At 41.5% G+C, this 18,982-nt stretch overlaps 2 protein-coding genes across 3 annotated transcripts in view; one reads left to right on the top strand and one right to left on the bottom strand.

Annotated features, from left to right (window-relative positions):
* Positions 1-6,857, top strand: part of grin2bb (glutamate receptor, ionotropic, N-methyl D-aspartate 2B-b) — a gene marked incomplete at its 3' end in the record, with an annotated part of 96,483 nt that extends 89,626 nt beyond the window's left edge. The window contains exons 13-14 of the mRNA XM_084084191.1: positions 1-41; positions 4,533-6,857. The exon at positions 1-41 is cut by the window's left edge and continues 198 nt beyond it. Coding sequence (XP_083940317.1) covers positions 1-41; positions 4,533-6,857 — 2,366 coding nt within the window. The remainder of the gene's footprint in view (positions 42-4,532) is intronic.
* Positions 6,858-14,813: 7,956 nt separating this feature from the next.
* LOC311063005 (uncharacterized protein) lies at positions 14,814-18,602 on the bottom strand. 2 transcript variants are annotated; one of them, XM_084082222.1, is made up of 4 exons: positions 18,316-18,602; positions 16,963-17,094; positions 16,400-16,529; positions 14,814-15,709 (listed from the first exon to the last, which is right to left on the bottom strand). In XM_084082222.1, exons 2-4 carry the CDS (start codon positions 17,075-17,077, stop codon positions 15,385-15,387), a joined length of 570 nt encoding a protein of 189 aa, XP_083938348.1. In that variant the 5' UTR covers positions 17,078-17,094; positions 18,316-18,602; the 3' UTR covers positions 14,814-15,384. The 2 variants fall into 2 exon arrangements, with proteins under 2 accessions (XP_083938348.1, XP_083938347.1); XM_084082221.1 differs by having other exon boundaries at positions 16,963-17,090; positions 18,312-18,602.
* Positions 18,603-18,982: the final 380 nt, after the last annotated feature.

An 18,982-nucleotide genomic window follows, 5' to 3' on the forward strand; every position in this document is an offset into this window, starting at 1 on the left:
TGTGTACGGGCAAGCCGAGTTTGACCTTCTCCATCAGCAGGGTATGTTTACATTATTTATTTGTTTATTTTGCTAAAGCTGACATTAGTTCTGACAAAAAATACAGCAAAGGGTTTTGAGACCACCGGCCGTCATTAACATGTATAGAGTCAGTCATGGGGGTAAAATGACTCACCTGTGGCATTTCAGCACAGGCTGTCATAAGGCAAAGAACCTCCAAAAAACAATTCTTACCTTTACTTGTATCGCAAATCCAATATGACCATGAAATAAAATGCATAACGTTGCAAAATATGTCGAAGCTAATTGAGTTCAATGGTGTATCAGTGAACAGTGCCAGCAAAATTATTCTAGCAAAGCCAACGATATCGGGTCTTGAGACTTCCGACTACATGTTCTGATGCTGCTGATGCAATAAAAGCCTGTCATTCATACGGGTCACATTCACACTGTTTTATGTTAAGGATGGAAGTGCCAACATACAGTTTCTTGTGGCATAATTCAATTTGCATAATGTTATTTTTTTAACACAAGAAGGATTACAACCTAGCTCGGTTATCAGACAGCGCCATATGTTCACCTGTTGGTTTCTAAATCTGAAGATATTCCTAATTGTAATACAAATAATATGTATATAATTACATTATATTGTAATTACAGTTAAGCGCTCATAATGCTTTATAACAGTAATTATAACACATCATAAAGCTAATTGTTAGTGATTGATGAGGTCAGGTATCCTAATACTTCATAAATACCGTTCACTTGCTGACTTTTTCTGACCAGGATCATATTGTATTATAATTCTCATAGTTATACATGAGTAGTAATACACAGTAATACATTATAATAATCTCCCTCTATTTGTACAAATGTTATCCAATCAGTAGAGAAAATTCCACAAAGATCATTTATTTTATAGTGAGTGTTCCAGTTGCAATTCTGACTCCTTTTTGTATTAACACTTCCAATTTCACTTGTTAATCCTGTATCCTGTATGAGTTTTCTCTCCTGATTGGATAAAATTGGTATCCTGTCCCAAAAATATATTTTCTGTTCACTAAAGAGACAGAGTTTTTTTTCACCATGTGCTGTAGCTGGGTAGTTTGACAAAAGCTACATTAATACATTTTCATTGGCACATCAACATAAAAGAGGACAACATGAGTTTTGAGTGCATTTCATCCATACATGCCATCTCCCTCTATTTGTAGCTACCAATTTCAGACTTTTGAGTGGATTTTGTCCATCATATCAAAGAAAGAATTCTCCATCTCATCCATTTGCTTTTACACAGCCGTGTGTTTCATCCAATCAGTCAATAGCTTCCCAGGCTGAATGCCATGATGCTCTCTGATCTAATGGTTCATGAAATACATACAGTAGAGCATAGAGCATAGAATACTAAGAGCGTGTGCCTTTATCAGCCAGGTGCTCAAACATAGATAAAAACAAAAACCTTTCATTCATATGGAAAATCTTTTACCATGTAAGCATGCCTCCACCACTCTTCTCACAAAGACCCTTCCTTGGCAATTACCCATGCAAAAATCACATTGAAATACCTACTTCCTATTTTCTCAAATTCAAAATCAAAGCCTGTGCACTATAAAGGTCTAGCACAGATATTATCCTCTCAAACATCAAAATACGTAAATGCAGTATGAAGCAGTATGAAGTCACCATAATATGTCCATTATGTCCATTAAAGGGTAAGACCACTTTGGTAGAGGTTTGGGTTGTGTAGTTACCTTGCCATGATGTAACTCCAAAGGTGGGCAAGAAATAAAAAATGATTGCTCCATTGATTAGAAATTGACAATTCAAAATATGCTCCTCATTGACTTACATTTTACGGTAAAACAGCTCTCAAAGTCACTCTTTTAGCACATAAATGAACCCAAACAAAGCTGATTCAGACAATATAGAGCATCACCAAACCCAGTACTGTTTTTTTTTTAAATAAAAATTTCAACTTCCTGTTGATTTTACCATTTGAAGATCTGGATCCGGATCCGCGGATCCAGTCCAGGTTTTCTACTAAAAATGGCAAAATCAACAGGAAGTTGACATTTTTATTTAAAAAAAAAACAGTACTGGGTTTGGTGATGTTCTATATTGTCTGAATCAATGTGCTAAAAGAGTGACTTTGAGAGCTGTTTTACCGTACAATGTAAGTCAATGAGGAGCATATTTTGAATTATCAATTTCTAATCAATGGAGCAATTATTTTTTATTTCTTGCCCACCTTTGGAGTTACATCATGGCAAGGTAACTACACAACCCAAACCTCTACCAAAGTGGTCTTGCCCTTTAAGCTCATACAAATTGACATAACAGCCTTAATTAACCATTAACGAGTTTCGGTTAACGGTTATGAAAAACATTCAAAATGGTCATCTAGTACAACCATTGTTTTTGTTTTTAGCGGCGCTAGCCGCTCTATACCTAAAGGTATAGAGCGGATATTATTAGCGGCGCTAGCCGCTCTATACCTTTAGGTATAGAGCGGATATTAGCCCTCCTATACCTGGCTTTTGCGTCAACGTTCTGATTGGTCAGGCTCGCCAAGGTTCTGATTGGTCAGGTCCGTCAACGTTCTGATTGGTCAGGTCCGTCAACGTTCTGATTGGTCACTATTCATGACATCACTATGTTACTATTCATGACATCACTATGTTACTATTCATGACATCACTATGATGTCATGAATATAGAATTAGATGTCTATATAAACAATGACTAAATAAACAATGAGTAATATCTAGAAATATTTAATAATATCTATGACAAAATATATCAAAGGCGCCGCTACCTTCACACAGGTGTGATTTTTTTGTTACATTGGAATATGGAATGTGTTCCAGGGCCACAAGAAAAGTACCCAGGGTCCAATTTTGGCCCATGGGAATATAGTGCTATTTAACACTTATTTTTAACCTCTAACAGGTTCCTACATTTTACAGACATTCTGATTCACTACTTATTAGCTCAGACACACATGAGGCAGATTTGATTTGTCAGTTGCATCACAGTATCCATTTAGCTACACTATTCAAGAGTTCCTGCTATTATTTCCCATGGCAGGTGATTTCCAATACTCCATTACACTTTTCCATGCCTGGTTTAACACTCAAGTTGAGGTGGGAGTGAGGAGAAATGATTTGGAGACAGTATGGCTCTCAAGTAACCTGCACACATATAGGGAGACTATGGGGAAGAACAAGTGGCGAGACTTGAAGAGTCTAATAAAATAGAGAGTGGGAAAACGAGATCAGTTATAGTGAGGAATGATAAGGGAAAAAAGCCACGAACAGGAAGCGGGAGCGTAGAAAAGAATGGATGTGCTGGCGTGCCGGTAACCTCTGTTCTATTACCATTCACGGCAGCCATAGTCGCTACAGACAAGAGATAAGAAGAGACAATCCCATCAGGGCGTCTGCCGCTCAGCAGAATGTCCAGCGATGGAGATAAGAGAGACAGACAGAAACGACAAAGAATGGAAGCATAAAAGAGAGAGTTATAGATTCAGATTCATGAATGCGGCTCGGAGACAGGGACAGTGACTATGCGACAGACACAGAAACATTGCGTGACAAGTTGACGTCTTTGAAGAATGTTGGCCTGCATGCTGGCTGACGGGTACTGTGCCCCTGACCTTTTGGATTTGGCTATCGTACTCAGCCACACAACCCTTTAGCTGCCATTTAAACACGTATGTTTGACTTCTCCGTCAAGCCGTCATCTCTTCAAAGTCCTGCTTATTTAATTAAGCCATCAAGCACAGATTCGGCCCATGCCAATTTGCATGTGGGCAAGTTTCATAAGAGCACCCTGAATTTTGTATTGTACTGAATGCCCACGGCTTGCTGGCCGGCGTCGTTGGAAGAAAATCACATCAACACACATGGATACTGCCATTTTAAATTGCTTTGACTCATGCTCTGATATCACTAAATGCATCCAACTAGCTTTCAAGATGTGATGCATTTCCTTGAATGATAAAGTATAATTTGAAGATTCTGAATCTTGTATTTCAGTTATTTTAAGTTATTTCTGCTCTCCTGTAAACTGAGCATGCACAGGAAGATCCGGTAGTTTTTGAGATGGGTTATTAACTCAACTCCTGTTACTGTTTAATAGTGTGTGGTCAGACAGAACAGGGAAATGCATTAATCCCTCTCTGCTTCAATCTCTGTCTGCCTCTCTCTTGCTCTCTGTCTGTCCCTTTAACTGACGGCTGGTTGGTTGATCTGTCTTCATGTGTCTGTTTGTGTGGCTGTCTCATTCTCCCTCTATCCTGCTGAATCCAATTTGGTCTTTAACTCTGTGTTACCACCTCCTGAACCTCTCCCCTATCACACGTCACTTCTCTATCTCTGTTTGACTGTTGTTCGCTTGTTCTCCTCTCACTGATTGCATACACTGGCCATAACTTCCTGTCTCTGCTCTTCACTTCCTTTATGCCTTGTCTCTCTCTCTCTCTCTCTCTTTCTCTGTTTCCCTGCTCCTGTCCTGTTCCCTCCCTCCAGGGTATCTGGAGCTGCATCCATGGGGTGCAGATTGAGGAAAAGTCCACCACGGACTCCCCCTCAGCTACAATGAACATGAACATGATGAACAACACTCACTCCAACATCCTGCGGCTGCTCCGCACTGCCAAGGACATGACTGCCATCCCGGGTGTTAACGGTTCGCCACACGCTGCCCTGGACTACGGCCATGGCGTCCGCGATTCGACTATCTACGACATCCAGGAGCGCCGGCGTAGCCTGGCGGGCCATCCAGTAGACTGCAAAGACAACATGTTCAGTGACTACATCGGCGAGGTGGAGAGGACTTTTGGCAACTTGCCCCTGAAGGACAGCAACCTGTACCAGGATCATTACCTGCACCACCACCCTGCTCTGGGTATGTCCGGACCCCCGCCTAATAGGCCGCGTAGTTTAGGCAGCGCTAGCTCGTTGGAGGGTGGGATGTTCGATTGTGACAGCTTAGGGGGAGGGGTAGCACCCATCTTCACCACCCAGCCCCGTGCCTCCATGACCCTACGGAACACCAATAAGTTTGACCTGATTGCCGGCCATGCCCCTGCGGGCTCTGGCCAGGCGGGGTTCAAGGCAAACAATGTCTACGGCAGGTTCTCTTTCAAAGGAGGCACATCCAGCATGGGGCTCATCGGGGGTCAAGACAGGTACTGCGGTGGAGGCGGGGTTGGGGGAGGCTCGGGTGGCGATGACGGAAACATCCGCTCCGATGCGTCGGATATCTCCACGCACACCGTCACCTACGGCAACCTGGAGGGCGCCAAGAGGCGTAAACAGTACAGGGACAGTCTGAAAAAGCGGCCAGCCTCGGCCAAGTGCAGACGGGAGCAGGACGAGATAGAGCTGAGCGGCCTCAGGAGGAGACCCCACCACCACACCGTACACCACCACTTCCCTCACGGTCCCATGGCACACCGCTCGGCCTCGCCGCCCGTGGAGCGGAAGCGAGGAGGAGGGGGTAATTCTTCACCTTACTTGTTCCGCAAAGAAAAAGATAACCTGAGGGATTTCTATGCGGACCAGTTCCGTTCCAAGGAGGGCAAGGCCAAGTGGGAGCAGGAGGGTGGAGGCGGAGGAAGTGGCGTTGGCAGTGGTAGTGGTGGCGGTATCTGTAAGAGCTTAGTTCCCGTGGAGGACTTCTTGAAAGGTAAAAGCAAGAAGTCCGAGTGTAAGAGCGGGCTCGGCTCGGTGGCAGCAGGGCAGCAGGCTCACACCTGCTGGGAGAAGGGTGGTCCTGGGATAGGAGGGGGGGGCATAGCTGGGGGCGACTGGGAGTGTCATAACTGCCATGGCCTAGCTCACCACGGGGGAGGCGGCACCACTCGCCCCAGCTCCGCTGGCAGTAAACGGTGTGAGTCCTGTAAGAAACAACCAAGCAATCTCTACAACATCAGCGAAGACAATAACCTTGTGTTTAGCGGTGGGAAGAGTGGCGTAGGGGTTAGCCAGTCCCAAACTCAGACACAGCGCAGGAAGTTAGGGCCAGGGGGGAGGGTCTTGCGGAGGCAGCACTCCTATGACACGTTTGTAGACCTGCAGAGGGAAGGGGCTAGCCGCATGGGAGGAGCAGGCGGGGGTATCGGGGGGCAGCTCCCCCAATCCCGAAGTGTGAGCTTGAAAGACAGAGATCGTTTCATGGAGGGCCCCAGCCCCTATGCCCACATGTTTGAGAGGTATGCAGGCGGTGGTGATAGTGGGGAAAGGGCAAAATCCCCCAAATTCAGTTCATTCCGTGGAAGCGACGGGGGGTTGCACCGGCGATCGGTTGGGGAGAGAGACCTGAGGGACAGAGATAGAGCTATGATGGGAGGTGGGGGCGGTGGTGGTGGTGGTGGAGGTGGTGGTGGTGGTGGAGGTGGTGGCAGCAGGGGGGCCGGGACTTACTCCTTGTCTAAATCTCTCTACCCAGATAAGGTGAACCAGAACCCCTTCATCCCAACCTTCGGTGATGACCAGTGTCTTTTACACGGTGCCAAACCGTACTACTTCAAAAAGCCACAGACGCAGCAACATCAGCAGCAGCAGCTACTCAACAACAGCCGAGGAGGAGGGGACTTCCGTGACTCCATGGGAGCAGCTTCCTATTTGCCAGCGTCGGCCACCGCTGGGGTGATGTCCAATGTGGCCCCCAGGTTCCCCAAAGAGCTATGTCTGGGTGGGGTGGGAGGACCCATGGGGAACCATGGGACCAACAAGTTACTTCCAGGTGGTAGGGACGCATTAGGCCTGGGGCAGGGACAAAGACCTTTCAATGGTGCCAGCAATGGACATGTTTATGAAAAGCTCTCCAGCATTGAGTCTGACGTCTGAGAGGAAAGATAGTGAGAGAGAGAGAGAGAGAGAGAGAGAGAGAGAGAGAGAGAGAGAGAGACAGAGAGAGAGAGAGAGAGAGAGAGAGAGAGAGAGAGAGAGAGAGAGAGAGAGAGAGAGAGAGAGAGATCTACGGGGTGGGGAAAATGAGAGACATATTCATGAAAAGCTGTCCAGAATCAGTCTGACTTTTGAGAGACAAGAGATAATGACAGATGGAGGATGTGGAGAAAAGAACAGAGGAAGTGAGGAGGAAAAACGAGAGGCACAGTAGGCTGATGGCTTTCCTCTAGGAAGACCATATATTCTGTATTCTGTATGTTGGTCTCATGCCACTGAAATGGAGAGAAGTTGGACAATGAACCAGACTAAGCTTTGGTGAAGTCTATTTCTTATTTTTTTGGGAGAGAGAAGATTCTGCTGCTGCTCTCTGAGACTTAGAGGAATATGGGAAGGGAGAGAGGAATGGAGGGGAAAGAAAAAGATAAAATCTTCCATCTCTGCTCTCCTTCACACCCTTACTGTCATTCCCTCCCTTCTGCCGTTCCGTACACCAAAAGAAACGTTTTGCTTAGCAACGGAAATACAATCATGAATGAGAAATCAAACGCTTTCGTTGAAGTAACAGGGTAAATTAAATAAAAATTGTATTGATAATGTTAATAATGCTATTGATTATGATTATGATGTTTATGATGATCAGTTTGGGCTTGTTTTTATTTTTATTTTATTTATTCAAATAGTTCATGTTGTTATATATTTGTACCAATGTTGATTCTTTGCTAGCTTACCAATAGTACAGGAGATGGATAGAATATTTGACAGTCCAAAATTAAAACTAGAATAGATCATTTTGGGGTTCCTGTAATGTGGACTTTCTTCTTTATTATTATCAATTCTTTCTCCATGTTTGAATTGTTTCTTTTCTTTTGTTGGAGTGCTGTGAAGTGTAGTGAAAGGCATGACCTGCTGAGTACATTTGTGTACTTAATGCAAAGGAGTTTTTTTTTTATAATCACAGCTGCGGAAACCGCAGCCTCATACTGATTTGCCATTTTCCTCTTATTGTATTGTTTATTTATTTATTGCCTGGCATTATGGAGTAGATCTCACATTTAGAGCTGGATGTGCCTTATAGGATTCACAATGATCTTCACACAAGAGCGTTTCTATTTATGGACAGGCCCATCTGTAAGCAATTGAGTGAATTATGCCACTAATTCCTTATTTGCGTATCATATCCAAGAAACGTGAATATCCATCTAAAAAGGTCTTGGCATACAGAGTGAATGTCACACTAAGGGTGTGAAGAAAAACAACGTTTTTCTTCACATTTTATAGGCATCTGGCTGATGCCCTTCAGAACACACATCAACTAACCACTTGGACCCTCTATACTTAGTAAAATGGACCTGAGTTGGCACTTGGTGCACTCTATTTCCCCCTCTATACCAAATCTCTTCGCCGAAACTCTTTAAAAGCTCACAACGCAATGCCTTGTGAGCTTGTAGATTGGCTATTTTCTGCGAACGTTCCCTCCAGAATGGAGATGTTAGGTTACGTTATTTCAGCAGTTGAATAAGGTTCATAATCAATCCTAATATATTCCCAGCAGCTTTACAAGCAACACAATCAGCCTTGTGAGGGTCAAAGCCAAAGCACCCTAATGACAAATACCCTTCGTCCTTAAAATCAGCCTGTAGAGAAGTGCAAAGCAAGGACAGTAATTGCTAGTGTATATCATCAATAACACATTATAATTTGGTTGGTCTTTTTTCAATTAAGCTCTGATTTTTTTTTTTCAGTAGCTTCCTCAAACCCATAATGTCACGTTCACATTGCAAATGATCTATAAACCAGTTCACTAAATGTAGGTAAATCACCTTTTATGCCTGCATGGTCCTCTCATTGCATTCCATTGGGTTTTGTTCAAATGACAGTTTACCTGTCAGGACACGGCCACAATGGACTGTGGGAGAGAGGTCTCTATTGCTGGGATGAACAGTCTGGCGTATTCATTATTTCATGACTATGGCTATAAAGCTTTGCCGGCTGTAGAAGAAGATCATATTTGAGGAAAGAGAGAGTGGAGGAGAATCAAGTGATGCACATTATTACTATGATAGAATAAATGGCAAGAAATTAGTAATTATTAGAACTTATTTATATATGATTTATACCGTTTATATTGATCACCCCTCAGCCCCCAACACACACATTCAATACAATGTTTTATACTACCTAAATCAAAGCTACACATATTCCACTTACAGATCCATACCGACAGCCAGGATCCCACTAATTCACTCTGCACTGTCAAACATAAACAGCCTTTCTCACAATGCGTGTAACTCAAACGGAAACTATCAAGGTATATATCTGGAACATTCTGCTCAAAGGATTAAAACTGTAATGTAGAAATATGTATACTAAGGATTTGATGAAAGAGTTTGACAAAGGGAAGAATTAGTCTTTCTTCTTGTTCCAAGTTTGAGGTCCTGGGTAAGATTGTGTGCGTTGTGGAGTGTCAGTACACTGTAAAATATTGAGTGTTCATTTAACTCTGAGAGTGTACAAATGCAACCAAAAGGACCCGTTACAGTGATGATTTTACTGTGTAGAATATAAAACAGAGAGAAGGGGTTAATACAAAATGTGTCCTGAGTAAGAGTTCAGACATTGAGCTGAGTGGAAACATTTCCCTTGGCAGTGAATTAATCTCAGTGCTGCACATCAAAGCCACTTAAGATCACACACAGGTCCGCCATGCTGTTTCACAGAGGTATAGATTATACAAATAATGCTGTAATTATACTATTGTTTACTCTGTGACTGATCCCTCACTCCCATCAAAGCATTGTAATGGAACTATTCAGGACATCACTTGGAATTCAGCCGTCTCTGAACGTATTATGTTTCAAAGACTTTTTATTGCATTGCATTGCCAACCAAATGTTATGATCTAAGCACAATCTGTCTTAATGGATTTCTTATTTACATTCTTGTACACCCAATCTGACCTTTTTGAAGATTTTCCCGTTCCTGGTTGACAAGTCAGTATGTATGATACTAGTGTTTGTAAGGACTTGCATGTGCTGTATACTATGATTTCTTTTTTCTTTCTTTCTTTCTTTTTCCTGTTCTTTTTTATCTTACTCTTTCAGCCCAAAGTGGGTGATTTTGAATGATATTTGAATATTTGGAGTTTTAACAATTTCATTGATTCTGATCCATGTAGTACTGTAGGTGTTTGTACTTGTTTGTGCAAGAGAAGACAACAATTTATCACGTACCAAATTTTGGCGATACTCAAATACGTCAAAAGTGATTAAACTGGATTTTTCACTAGGGTAGCAAACAATTGTATTGTCAGTGTTAAAAGAAGAACAATTTGTAAGAAGATTAATTAAGGTTTTTCTTGATATTTTGTGTAAAGGCCTGTGAATGAGATTGAGTTCTTGATTTCTGCATTCTTTGTCATTAATGAAACCACACCCGTTCTCATTTCAAATACTTATACTTATGTCTTCCTTTGAACCTCACAGTATAGTTTTATTCTTTCTGATTGTCTGTGCCTGAATACATACGCTTGATTACCTCTGTGTGTGTACTCGTGTGGAAGAGAGACGGAGAATGGGTGTGAGAGATATAACTGTTTACTGATTATACACAGTACAATCCAAAATTACGAGAGGATTGTACTCTGTATGTATTATAATGCTGTATATAAGTAATTTACCTCCCACTCACAGAGTTTTGATAAAAAAAAATGTACAAAATGACAGAGAATAGATCTATTTCAGATACATGTTTGATTTGGAGGTTTCCCCTGCGAAATTGTTTTTGTAATGGTTTGAGGCCGCGATGTGTGCAATTCTTTATTGTATTCATAAAAGATAGTGTGTGCATTTAAAGCAGTAAAAACTAATGAAAGGTTTTCAATGTGTTTTTTTATTTTTTTCTGATTTAGTCAGTGACCAGGGAACTTGTTTTGTCAAAAACACTACAGCACCATCACAGCACCATCCCTGATTTGGTACAGATAAAGTACTGTTTCTCAAAATCTGGTCCAGGGCCCACCAGGTGTCCAAATTGATCCTTAAGGGTCTGTAACTCCGAGAGGGTACAAATGGTACCTTTTTTTCTTCTTTTTTTTTGGGAACCTCAGTCTACACTGTAAAATGTTCTGTGTTAATTTACAGACCCATGAGGGTCCATTTGGACCGCCTGGTGGTCCCCGGACACGATGTTGAGAACCAGTGACATAAAGCACAATAGAACATTGCTTTTTCACAAGTTACTCTTTTTCTTCTCAGAATAACTCTTATTTTATGTGTTTCCACACAACTTATAATAACTTATCCATCTCAGAGCTGTACAGATTGTGAAAAATGTACATATGACAAACATCTAGTTCACCCTCTCATTTTTGTATGGAAAGAAAGACAGTATTGTATGTGTGAAGACAGTAATTCAAATTTGATTGAAGATTTAGTAACATTGAAGATGGGGATAATTAAACACACAATCAATGTCGAAATGAGTGCTGAAATATTATTCTTTGGTCTCTTTGTAATAAACAAAGTGTTGAGTATTAATAAAAAATGAGAAATCTCAAAAGCATTTGTCATGTTGCTCTTTTTCTTCACAAGATTCAACAGTTATTTTGTAATTTGTTGTGGTCTTTGGCAGAAAAGAAGGACAACATGACTCTGCTCTTAGATGAGTTTCCCTATTTATATTTGGACTTGATGTAATTAAAGGGATATTTCACTTTCAAAACATTTTTGTGCCATTTAATTGTCTACTCAGGCCTTTGTGAGCCCCCCGGACAGTTTTTAAGTTGCTTTATTCAGTATTTAGATATTTGATATTCATTCTATCAGACACGCCCCCTTCCTATTGGCTACAAACCCATCATAACTTCAAACTCCATTTTTAACATGTTAGATTCATCAAAAACACCCGTCCTTGGTTTTGGTGACTCATCCTGCCCTCCTAATACGTGAGGGTGCCGTGTCTTTTCGATAACCTTTTTCATTTATTTACAACAAAAATGTAATTGTATTTAATTGTTTTCATTTTCCAAAAAATATATAAAAAATAAAAGAAAAAAGTAATTGAAAAATCAGTCACCATAACCAAGGACGGGTGTTTCTGATGAATCTAACATGTTTAAAATAGAGTTTGAAGTTACAATGGGTTTGTATAGGAAGGGGGCTGATAAAAAAATCTGATAAAAAAATATCAAAAATCTAAATACTGAATCAAGCAACTTGAAAACTGTCTGGGGAGTAGACGATAAAATGACCCAAATTTGTTTTGATAGTGAAATGTCCATTTAACATCATTAAACACACATTATCCCTGGCCTCCCTATTTTGGGCATTTAATTATAGGCGTAAATTCTCCCCCAAAAAAATCTCCTGGGCCTTGTAGCATATCCTACACCGCCGTATGACGAAGTATAAATTAGGCTTAAGTGGTTAACTGTTCCTCAGTGGGTTTAAGACTCAAGGTTATTCAAGACGTTGGTTTAGCCTGCATTTGTAGGAGGATACGGAGAGAGAGAATGAAAAATAGAATGAGATTTAAACAGAGAGAGAGAGAGAGAGAGAGAGAGAGAGAGAGAGAGAGTGGGAAGGGAAGGGGGGGAGGAGATTCACAGTGAACTATGTTCAACAGCGATGAAAGGCACCGGCGACCAAAACAACCCTCGCGCTTCTCAGACTCTCACTCTCGCTCTCCTTTCCGAAAGTCTTGTCCAGCAACAAGGGTTATTTAAAGAAGCCAACTCATTCAAAATACACTGATGTTGTTAGAATTTGGTGTGAGAATTGATCAATATGTGTATGTGATCCTGTGTGTCTCCCAGAGATGGATGATGGCCATGCGCGGTAAACAGTGCTGACAGGGAAGGAGAAGACGGAGCGCACGGCCGGATTGTGTGCGTCTTGATCGGTCTAATCTTTTAATCACTTTTACCTCCATCGCCTGTGTCTATTGTTTCTTTTCTGCTTTCTCCCTCTCCTTTCTTCTGCATTTCTATCTTTACTTCTCTTTTTTTCTCTCTCCTCCTTCTCATTCTCATTCCCACCCTTATCTTCCCTCGCTTGTTCACCCCCCTCCACACACCATCCCAACAATCCCTGGATGCATTGCAACACATGTAACTACTTCTTGACAATTAACCGTTACCTAGCAACTGGCTCTTTTTCCAGGGATGGGGAGAGAGTAAGAGAGAGAGGGGAGAGAGAGAGAGAGAGAGAGAGATTTGTATACAGTAGCCTACACTTACATCGTCATACTGGATTGGATGCAACAACAATGCATCAACATACAATATCAAAATGGAAAAGTACAGCCTGGGCTTAACACCTACACAAACTGTATACTGGTGTGGAAAAGAAGGGAGAGAGAATGAGAGAATAAATGAGAGAGACTGATAGAGATAGAGATGTTGTGAAGATTTCCACACAAAAAAAGGAGGATGAAACACTTGCTCATGTGGAATCAAAGTGGTAACAAAGGACAGGACAGCGTGTGGATGCAAGCGGAGAAGTGGGAGAAGGTTCTATCTATCTATCTACACCTCAGTCTGCCGTGGCCCGTGGATGACAAGTGGAGTCAGAGATGGGGAACAGAGAGCAGAGAAAACTATTCTGTAGAAACACTTGGCAAAGTTTTAATTAAGGCCCAAAGTTCGAGCCCAGTGCCCACAACACGCACACACAAGACAAGCCCGATTCATATTCCGTTGCATGACGGTGTCGCGTGTCGAAAATAGACAAGCTCACAGCACTTTGTGAGCTTCTAGGGCTGCAATTTTCGACTACACACATGCACGCGCGCGCGCCCGCACACACGACAACAAACAATATAATAATGTTAGCAGAAAATAGGCACCCCCTGCTGGCTCAGTGAGGGCCAATCGTGATTTCAGCTGAGTGAAAACAGAGATCAAGCCTCCATGAATCAGTGTAATGTCACATCACATTATGGGAGAATGCATGCCTGACACCCTGTGGCAAGAGCATGGCATCCTCCAGTAGTACAGCAGAGTGGAGTGCATACCCTTTTATTTGTTATTAAACACTTAAACCCTCTATATAGTACCCCTCTTACACTCTTTTTCCCTCTACACCAAATCTCTTTGCCGAAAATAGCAGATCAGATCATGACACATCGTGAACTTGTAGATCTGCTATTTTATATATCTGGCGTCACTAAACCTATTCATGTCATTATAGGCAAAAACATTAAATTAAAAGAATTATAAACAAAATAAAGTTCACACATTTTCACAAACACAAAAATAACAGATCTACAAGCTCATAACGGATCCACCGAGTTTGTGGCTACTTTTGCATGACAAAGTATAGAATAAGGCTTAAGTGCTGAAGACACTTATAACGGATGTATTCTAAGTATACTAAGTATGATAAAGCTTTGTGTTTTCCTGGTCTGTTGATGCTATTATTATTGTTGTTAATATTGTTGTTATAGAATATTCCCCATATTTTCATCGACACCTTAGTTCCTATAAGCTTTAAAGACATTCATTAGGAAGGCCACCCAACAAGCCCTTTCGGGTTTTTTGGCCTTTAGTTTCCGGCACATCATGTTTTGATTTTTATTTCCGTTTCTTCACATTTAAATGCATTGTTCTCTTTTTTTATTTTGATTTATAATAATTATGTTATAAATGTGCAAATAAACTAAACTAAGATCTAACCTCTCAGAAAGTTAAATGCACATATTCATAAAAATATAACGTAGAAATCTGTTATAAATCGGCATACACACTAAGGATTGTATGAGAGATCTACTAAGATCAGCACTAAAGTAGTCAACCATGGCATTTGTGTCATTAGATGTCAACCCAGTATAACACTTGATGGGAAATGGGAAAGTCTTCTTTCCATTATATTGTCAATCTAAACAGACAAACTGGTCTGAAGTACAAGCCCAGTTTATTAATGAAGACATTATAACACTTCAATTGCATGATAAACAACTAAGCTCATATTGCATATATCCTGATCTCTCAAAAGAGAAGCAGCGTGAACATAGAATTCATTATTACAAAAAGAAAGAAAGAAAGGAAAATCTGTACAATTCAAATATCAGATTCATACATTAAATATTAGCAAAACCTGTTTGGGTTATATACTTTCAACTCTTCTATTTCTCTCTATAATTGACATTGAACAAAACTTAGACCCATTCACTAAGCAGTGGTTCTCAAATATTTTTCATATCAAGGAGCCCCAAATTGTTCTGTATTTGGGCGCAGACCCCCATCTGCAAAGATTGTGCCAAAATATCAAATATCTTATCATTCTTATGTATAAAATTGTGATAAAGTGGTTAAACTGATTTTGATGCTGTATTAATTGAAATTATTATTTCACTGGGGACCCCCTGGAGGTCCCGGGACCCCACTTTGAGAACCAGTGCACTAATAGCCTACATCTATTCTATTCCATCCTTCCATTCCAGTGAATATCTATATATATTGATCCATCTATCTCTCGCTCTGAAGCACCCGTGCGCCCCCATCCCTGAAGACCCTCACTCGTTTCCTCCGGACCACTCGTGTACCCTTTGGTGGGGTCAGCTTCACCATGTTCCTCGGGGGGTTCTTGGATAAGCGTGCTACCTGGCCTCTGGTGTTGCGGGGGGCCAGAGCCATGGCGCCCCCCCTCGCCTCCTCCCCTTCCCCCCGGTAGCCGTGGCGACGCAGGAACGGTTCCAGGGTTGCTAGGCGATGGGTGAGCTCGTTGATGCGCCTGTGCATCAGAGAGACTTCCCGGAACAGGTCGTTGACAGACTCAGACAGAGGGCGCACCCTACAGGATGTAAAGGGCAGGCTCAGCCACAACATCTGCAATTTACATTTATGTTCATATTATAAAGGTCATTATAGGCACCAAATATTGCCTACAGCAGTGTATCCAACCTTTTCTCCTTGGAGCTCCCCATGACCAATGCTGAGACCCCTCCACAAGCACATACTTGTGTTTTTCAGACATGTTAACCACTTACGCCCTATATATACTTTGTTGTACGATGAATAGTGAATAACATGACAATGCGTTGTGAGCTTGTAGGTCAGCCATTTGAGCTATTTTTGAAACTATATTGTTGACAATCTATAGTGACATAGGAATATACTGTAGATGTCTGGTTGAAACTTGAAAGTGATTACATTTTCTAACAATAGTATTACTGTGCCTCACAATGATATTACATGTGGGAGTTAGCTATGTTAAAGTTACAGGATAATAGATCTCCAAGAGGATTTTGTGCAACATGTTTAAAATGTTGGACAACCTCCAAACAGACAAGACCTCATGTGTCGTCGTTGTTGTCCCCCCCCCCCGGGATATTTGGCACCCCCTCAAGGGCCTCCCGGACACCAGGCTTAGAAACACTGGCCTACAGCAGAGATTCATATTTGCAGTTGTAGGAACGTAGATTGTCTACATAAGAGAAATGCATTTTATATTTTTTTGCATATTTGCTTGTTCACTAAATACCTGGAATAGTCAGGCAGCAATGTACTTGGCTGGGAGTGAAGCAGGGTCTTAATCTCATTGAAAATACGCTTGCCCCAGGCATCCAAAACCCTGGTCACGCTGCGGACTGCGGCCACGTTGACATTATCAGCTGCAATCACCACATAATCACAATGAGGGAAGTGAAAGAATATTAGGCTGTAATGATCTTGTAATATGTAATGTGTGTGTGTGTGTGTGTGTGTGTGTGTGTGTGTGTGTGTGTGTGTGTGTGTGTGTGTGTGTGTGTGTGTGTGTGTGTGTGTGTGTGTGTGTGTGTGTGTGTGTGTGTGTGTGTGTGTGTGTGTGTGTGTGTGTGTGTATGTATGTATGTATGTATGTATGTATGTACATACAGTATATATGTATTTATTTCTGTCCATCGCAGGTCTGGAGAACCGTTCATCTGATCGACTTCGATTGAGGACCCAAGGATGTCCCAAGTCGAGTGAAAAGTCGATCTGATGAGCAGTTCCAGAAACAGACCATGAGTCTGGACCCATATCTAGACATATTTTTAAATCAAAGACAAGCCTGTATATTACCTCCCTCTCTGTAGTTCCAGTACCCATAATCCAATTCATTCTCCTCGCCACTTGATTGTGCCAGGGTTGCCATGGCAGCCATCATCAGCACCATCAACACGGTGGGATGGGTCATGATGAAAAAAACGCTCCCTTTCGTGACATGAAAAGAAAGAAAAACAAAATGATTGGAGAAGGATGTTAGGTTTCTTTTAAAAAAATGGTTAATTAATTCCACAATAAACTTCTTGGATAGTGGGACACAGAAAAAAAAGAGGAACAAATGAGTGTCAGATATGAAAAAAAAAAAGGTTTGAAGGAACACAGCACTCATTTTCCATGTGTTGTGTGTGAGCCAAGTCTCATGGCATCAATCAGTGGTGAAAACATCTCGCATTCTGCAGACATGTGCATGTTCATGTATTCAGAGTAGGCCAGCAACTTTCAATCATGTTCTTAGTGATTATTCTATTGAAGTCTTTGCCTGTAATGACATGCCGACAATCGTGATAGATTATTAATCCATTATTTTATTAAATGATGGATTATCGATTATTTTTAATAATCAATTAAATCTATTTGTTGGATTAACTGTTGCACCCCCTAGTTCAAAGCGATGTGGTCATCACAGCACAGTCAGCTGAAAATAGTGCTCTCTCCTAAAACCTTTGACATTTAAGACAGCAACCAATCAAATGACTGAAAGAACAGCTTTTAACATGAGGTCATGTCAGACAGGAGACATGTCTTGTGACCCATAACTTGGCAAATCCAATTAGTGCTTAATTGGAGGAATCAAACCAAATGTCTCATTTTTGTGCTGTGACAATTCAGCCAGTGTGTCTAGAACAGAGGTGTTATTGGCAGGGAATGACCACAAATCCAATCTACAACACAAATAGAGTGAGGTTTATATGGCTGTAATCCATTGTCATGGTGAGAAAGGTTGGGAGACCCGGAAATATAGTGAGAGCAGATGAAAAGCAGTTGGACAGCATCCAGGTGGGAAAATCTGTTTGGCATCTGTGACGCAATGAATAATCTCACACAATCATAAGCTGATGACTCAGTCTAAAGCTATTCTAAATGTTTTCATTGAAGTACCTCATGTTGCAATTGGAGACTGGCCAAAGGACCGACTTAAATTCAAAGCACCAGTTTCATGCATGCAGCTTGCATAATGTAAAACAATTCATCATCACAAATAAAACCACACAATGCAGACCAGTTCACCTAAAATACCTTGAAATTGTCTGAAACTACTACAAACTGAAAATTTTCAAAGCAACACAACAACACACACACAGAAATGTTGTAGACTGGGAAAAACAAAAGTTATCTCTCCTGAAAATGAATAAATGAGCCAATACTCACAGCTTCAAATAACGTTTGAAATAGGTTTCTCAATAGGATGCTCTTTAACGAGATAGCCTGAATATGTTATGCCTGTTTCTCTCCACTTCTGTAATCCTTTCCCTTTACTTCTCCCTCTTTACTCTCGCTTTCTCTTTCTTTATCTCTTTCTCTCTCTCTCTTTCAACTCTCTCTCCACCCTTTCCTCGCTGCTGTGATGTAATTAGCAGCAGAACGTGGTCTAGCAATGCGGAGCCACTTAAGAAACTCTTTATTACTGAACTGGTAAAGAGTTGTGGTATGCTCGACTTTCACACCCCGCCTTATCCCATCTCCTCTCTCTCTCTCTCGCTCTCTCTCTCTCTCTCTCTCTCTCTCTCTCTCTCTCTCTCTCTGCCTGTCTCTCGCACTCTCTCTCACACACACACACACACACACACACACACACACACACACACACACACACACACACACACACACACACACACACACACACACACACACACACACACACACACACACACACACACACACACACACACACATCTGTTGCCAGATGTGTGATGCTCTTCTGAAATTAATCTTCTGATTTATATGCGTTTTGTCTTTCTCTGCAAGAGACATATGGGTCAGTGGCTAGCCTATAACAACCCCTAATACTGTAGGTTCACATTTCTAAAATACTATA

The sequence above is a fragment of the Gymnoscopelus microlampas genome, assembly GCF_963454915.1.
Source record: "Gymnoscopelus microlampas genome assembly, chromosome: 2".
NCBI lineage: Eukaryota > Metazoa > Chordata > Actinopteri > Myctophiformes > Myctophidae > Gymnoscopelus > Gymnoscopelus microlampas.

Excerpts from the sequence above, each read along its gene's own strand:
- LOC311063005 (XM_084082222.1), bottom strand. The coding sequence starts at position 17,077 with ATGACCCATCCCACCGTGTTGATGGTGCTGATGATGGCTGCCATGGCA. Across the intron at positions 16,530-16,962 it reads CTGGAACTACAGAGAGGGAG|CTGATAATGTCAACGTGGCC; the intron begins GTAATATACAGG and ends TGGTGATTGCAG. Across the intron at positions 15,710-16,399 it reads TTGCTGCCTGACTATTCCAG|GGTGCGCCCTCTGTCTGAGT; the intron begins GTATTTAGTGAA and ends TACATCCTGTAG.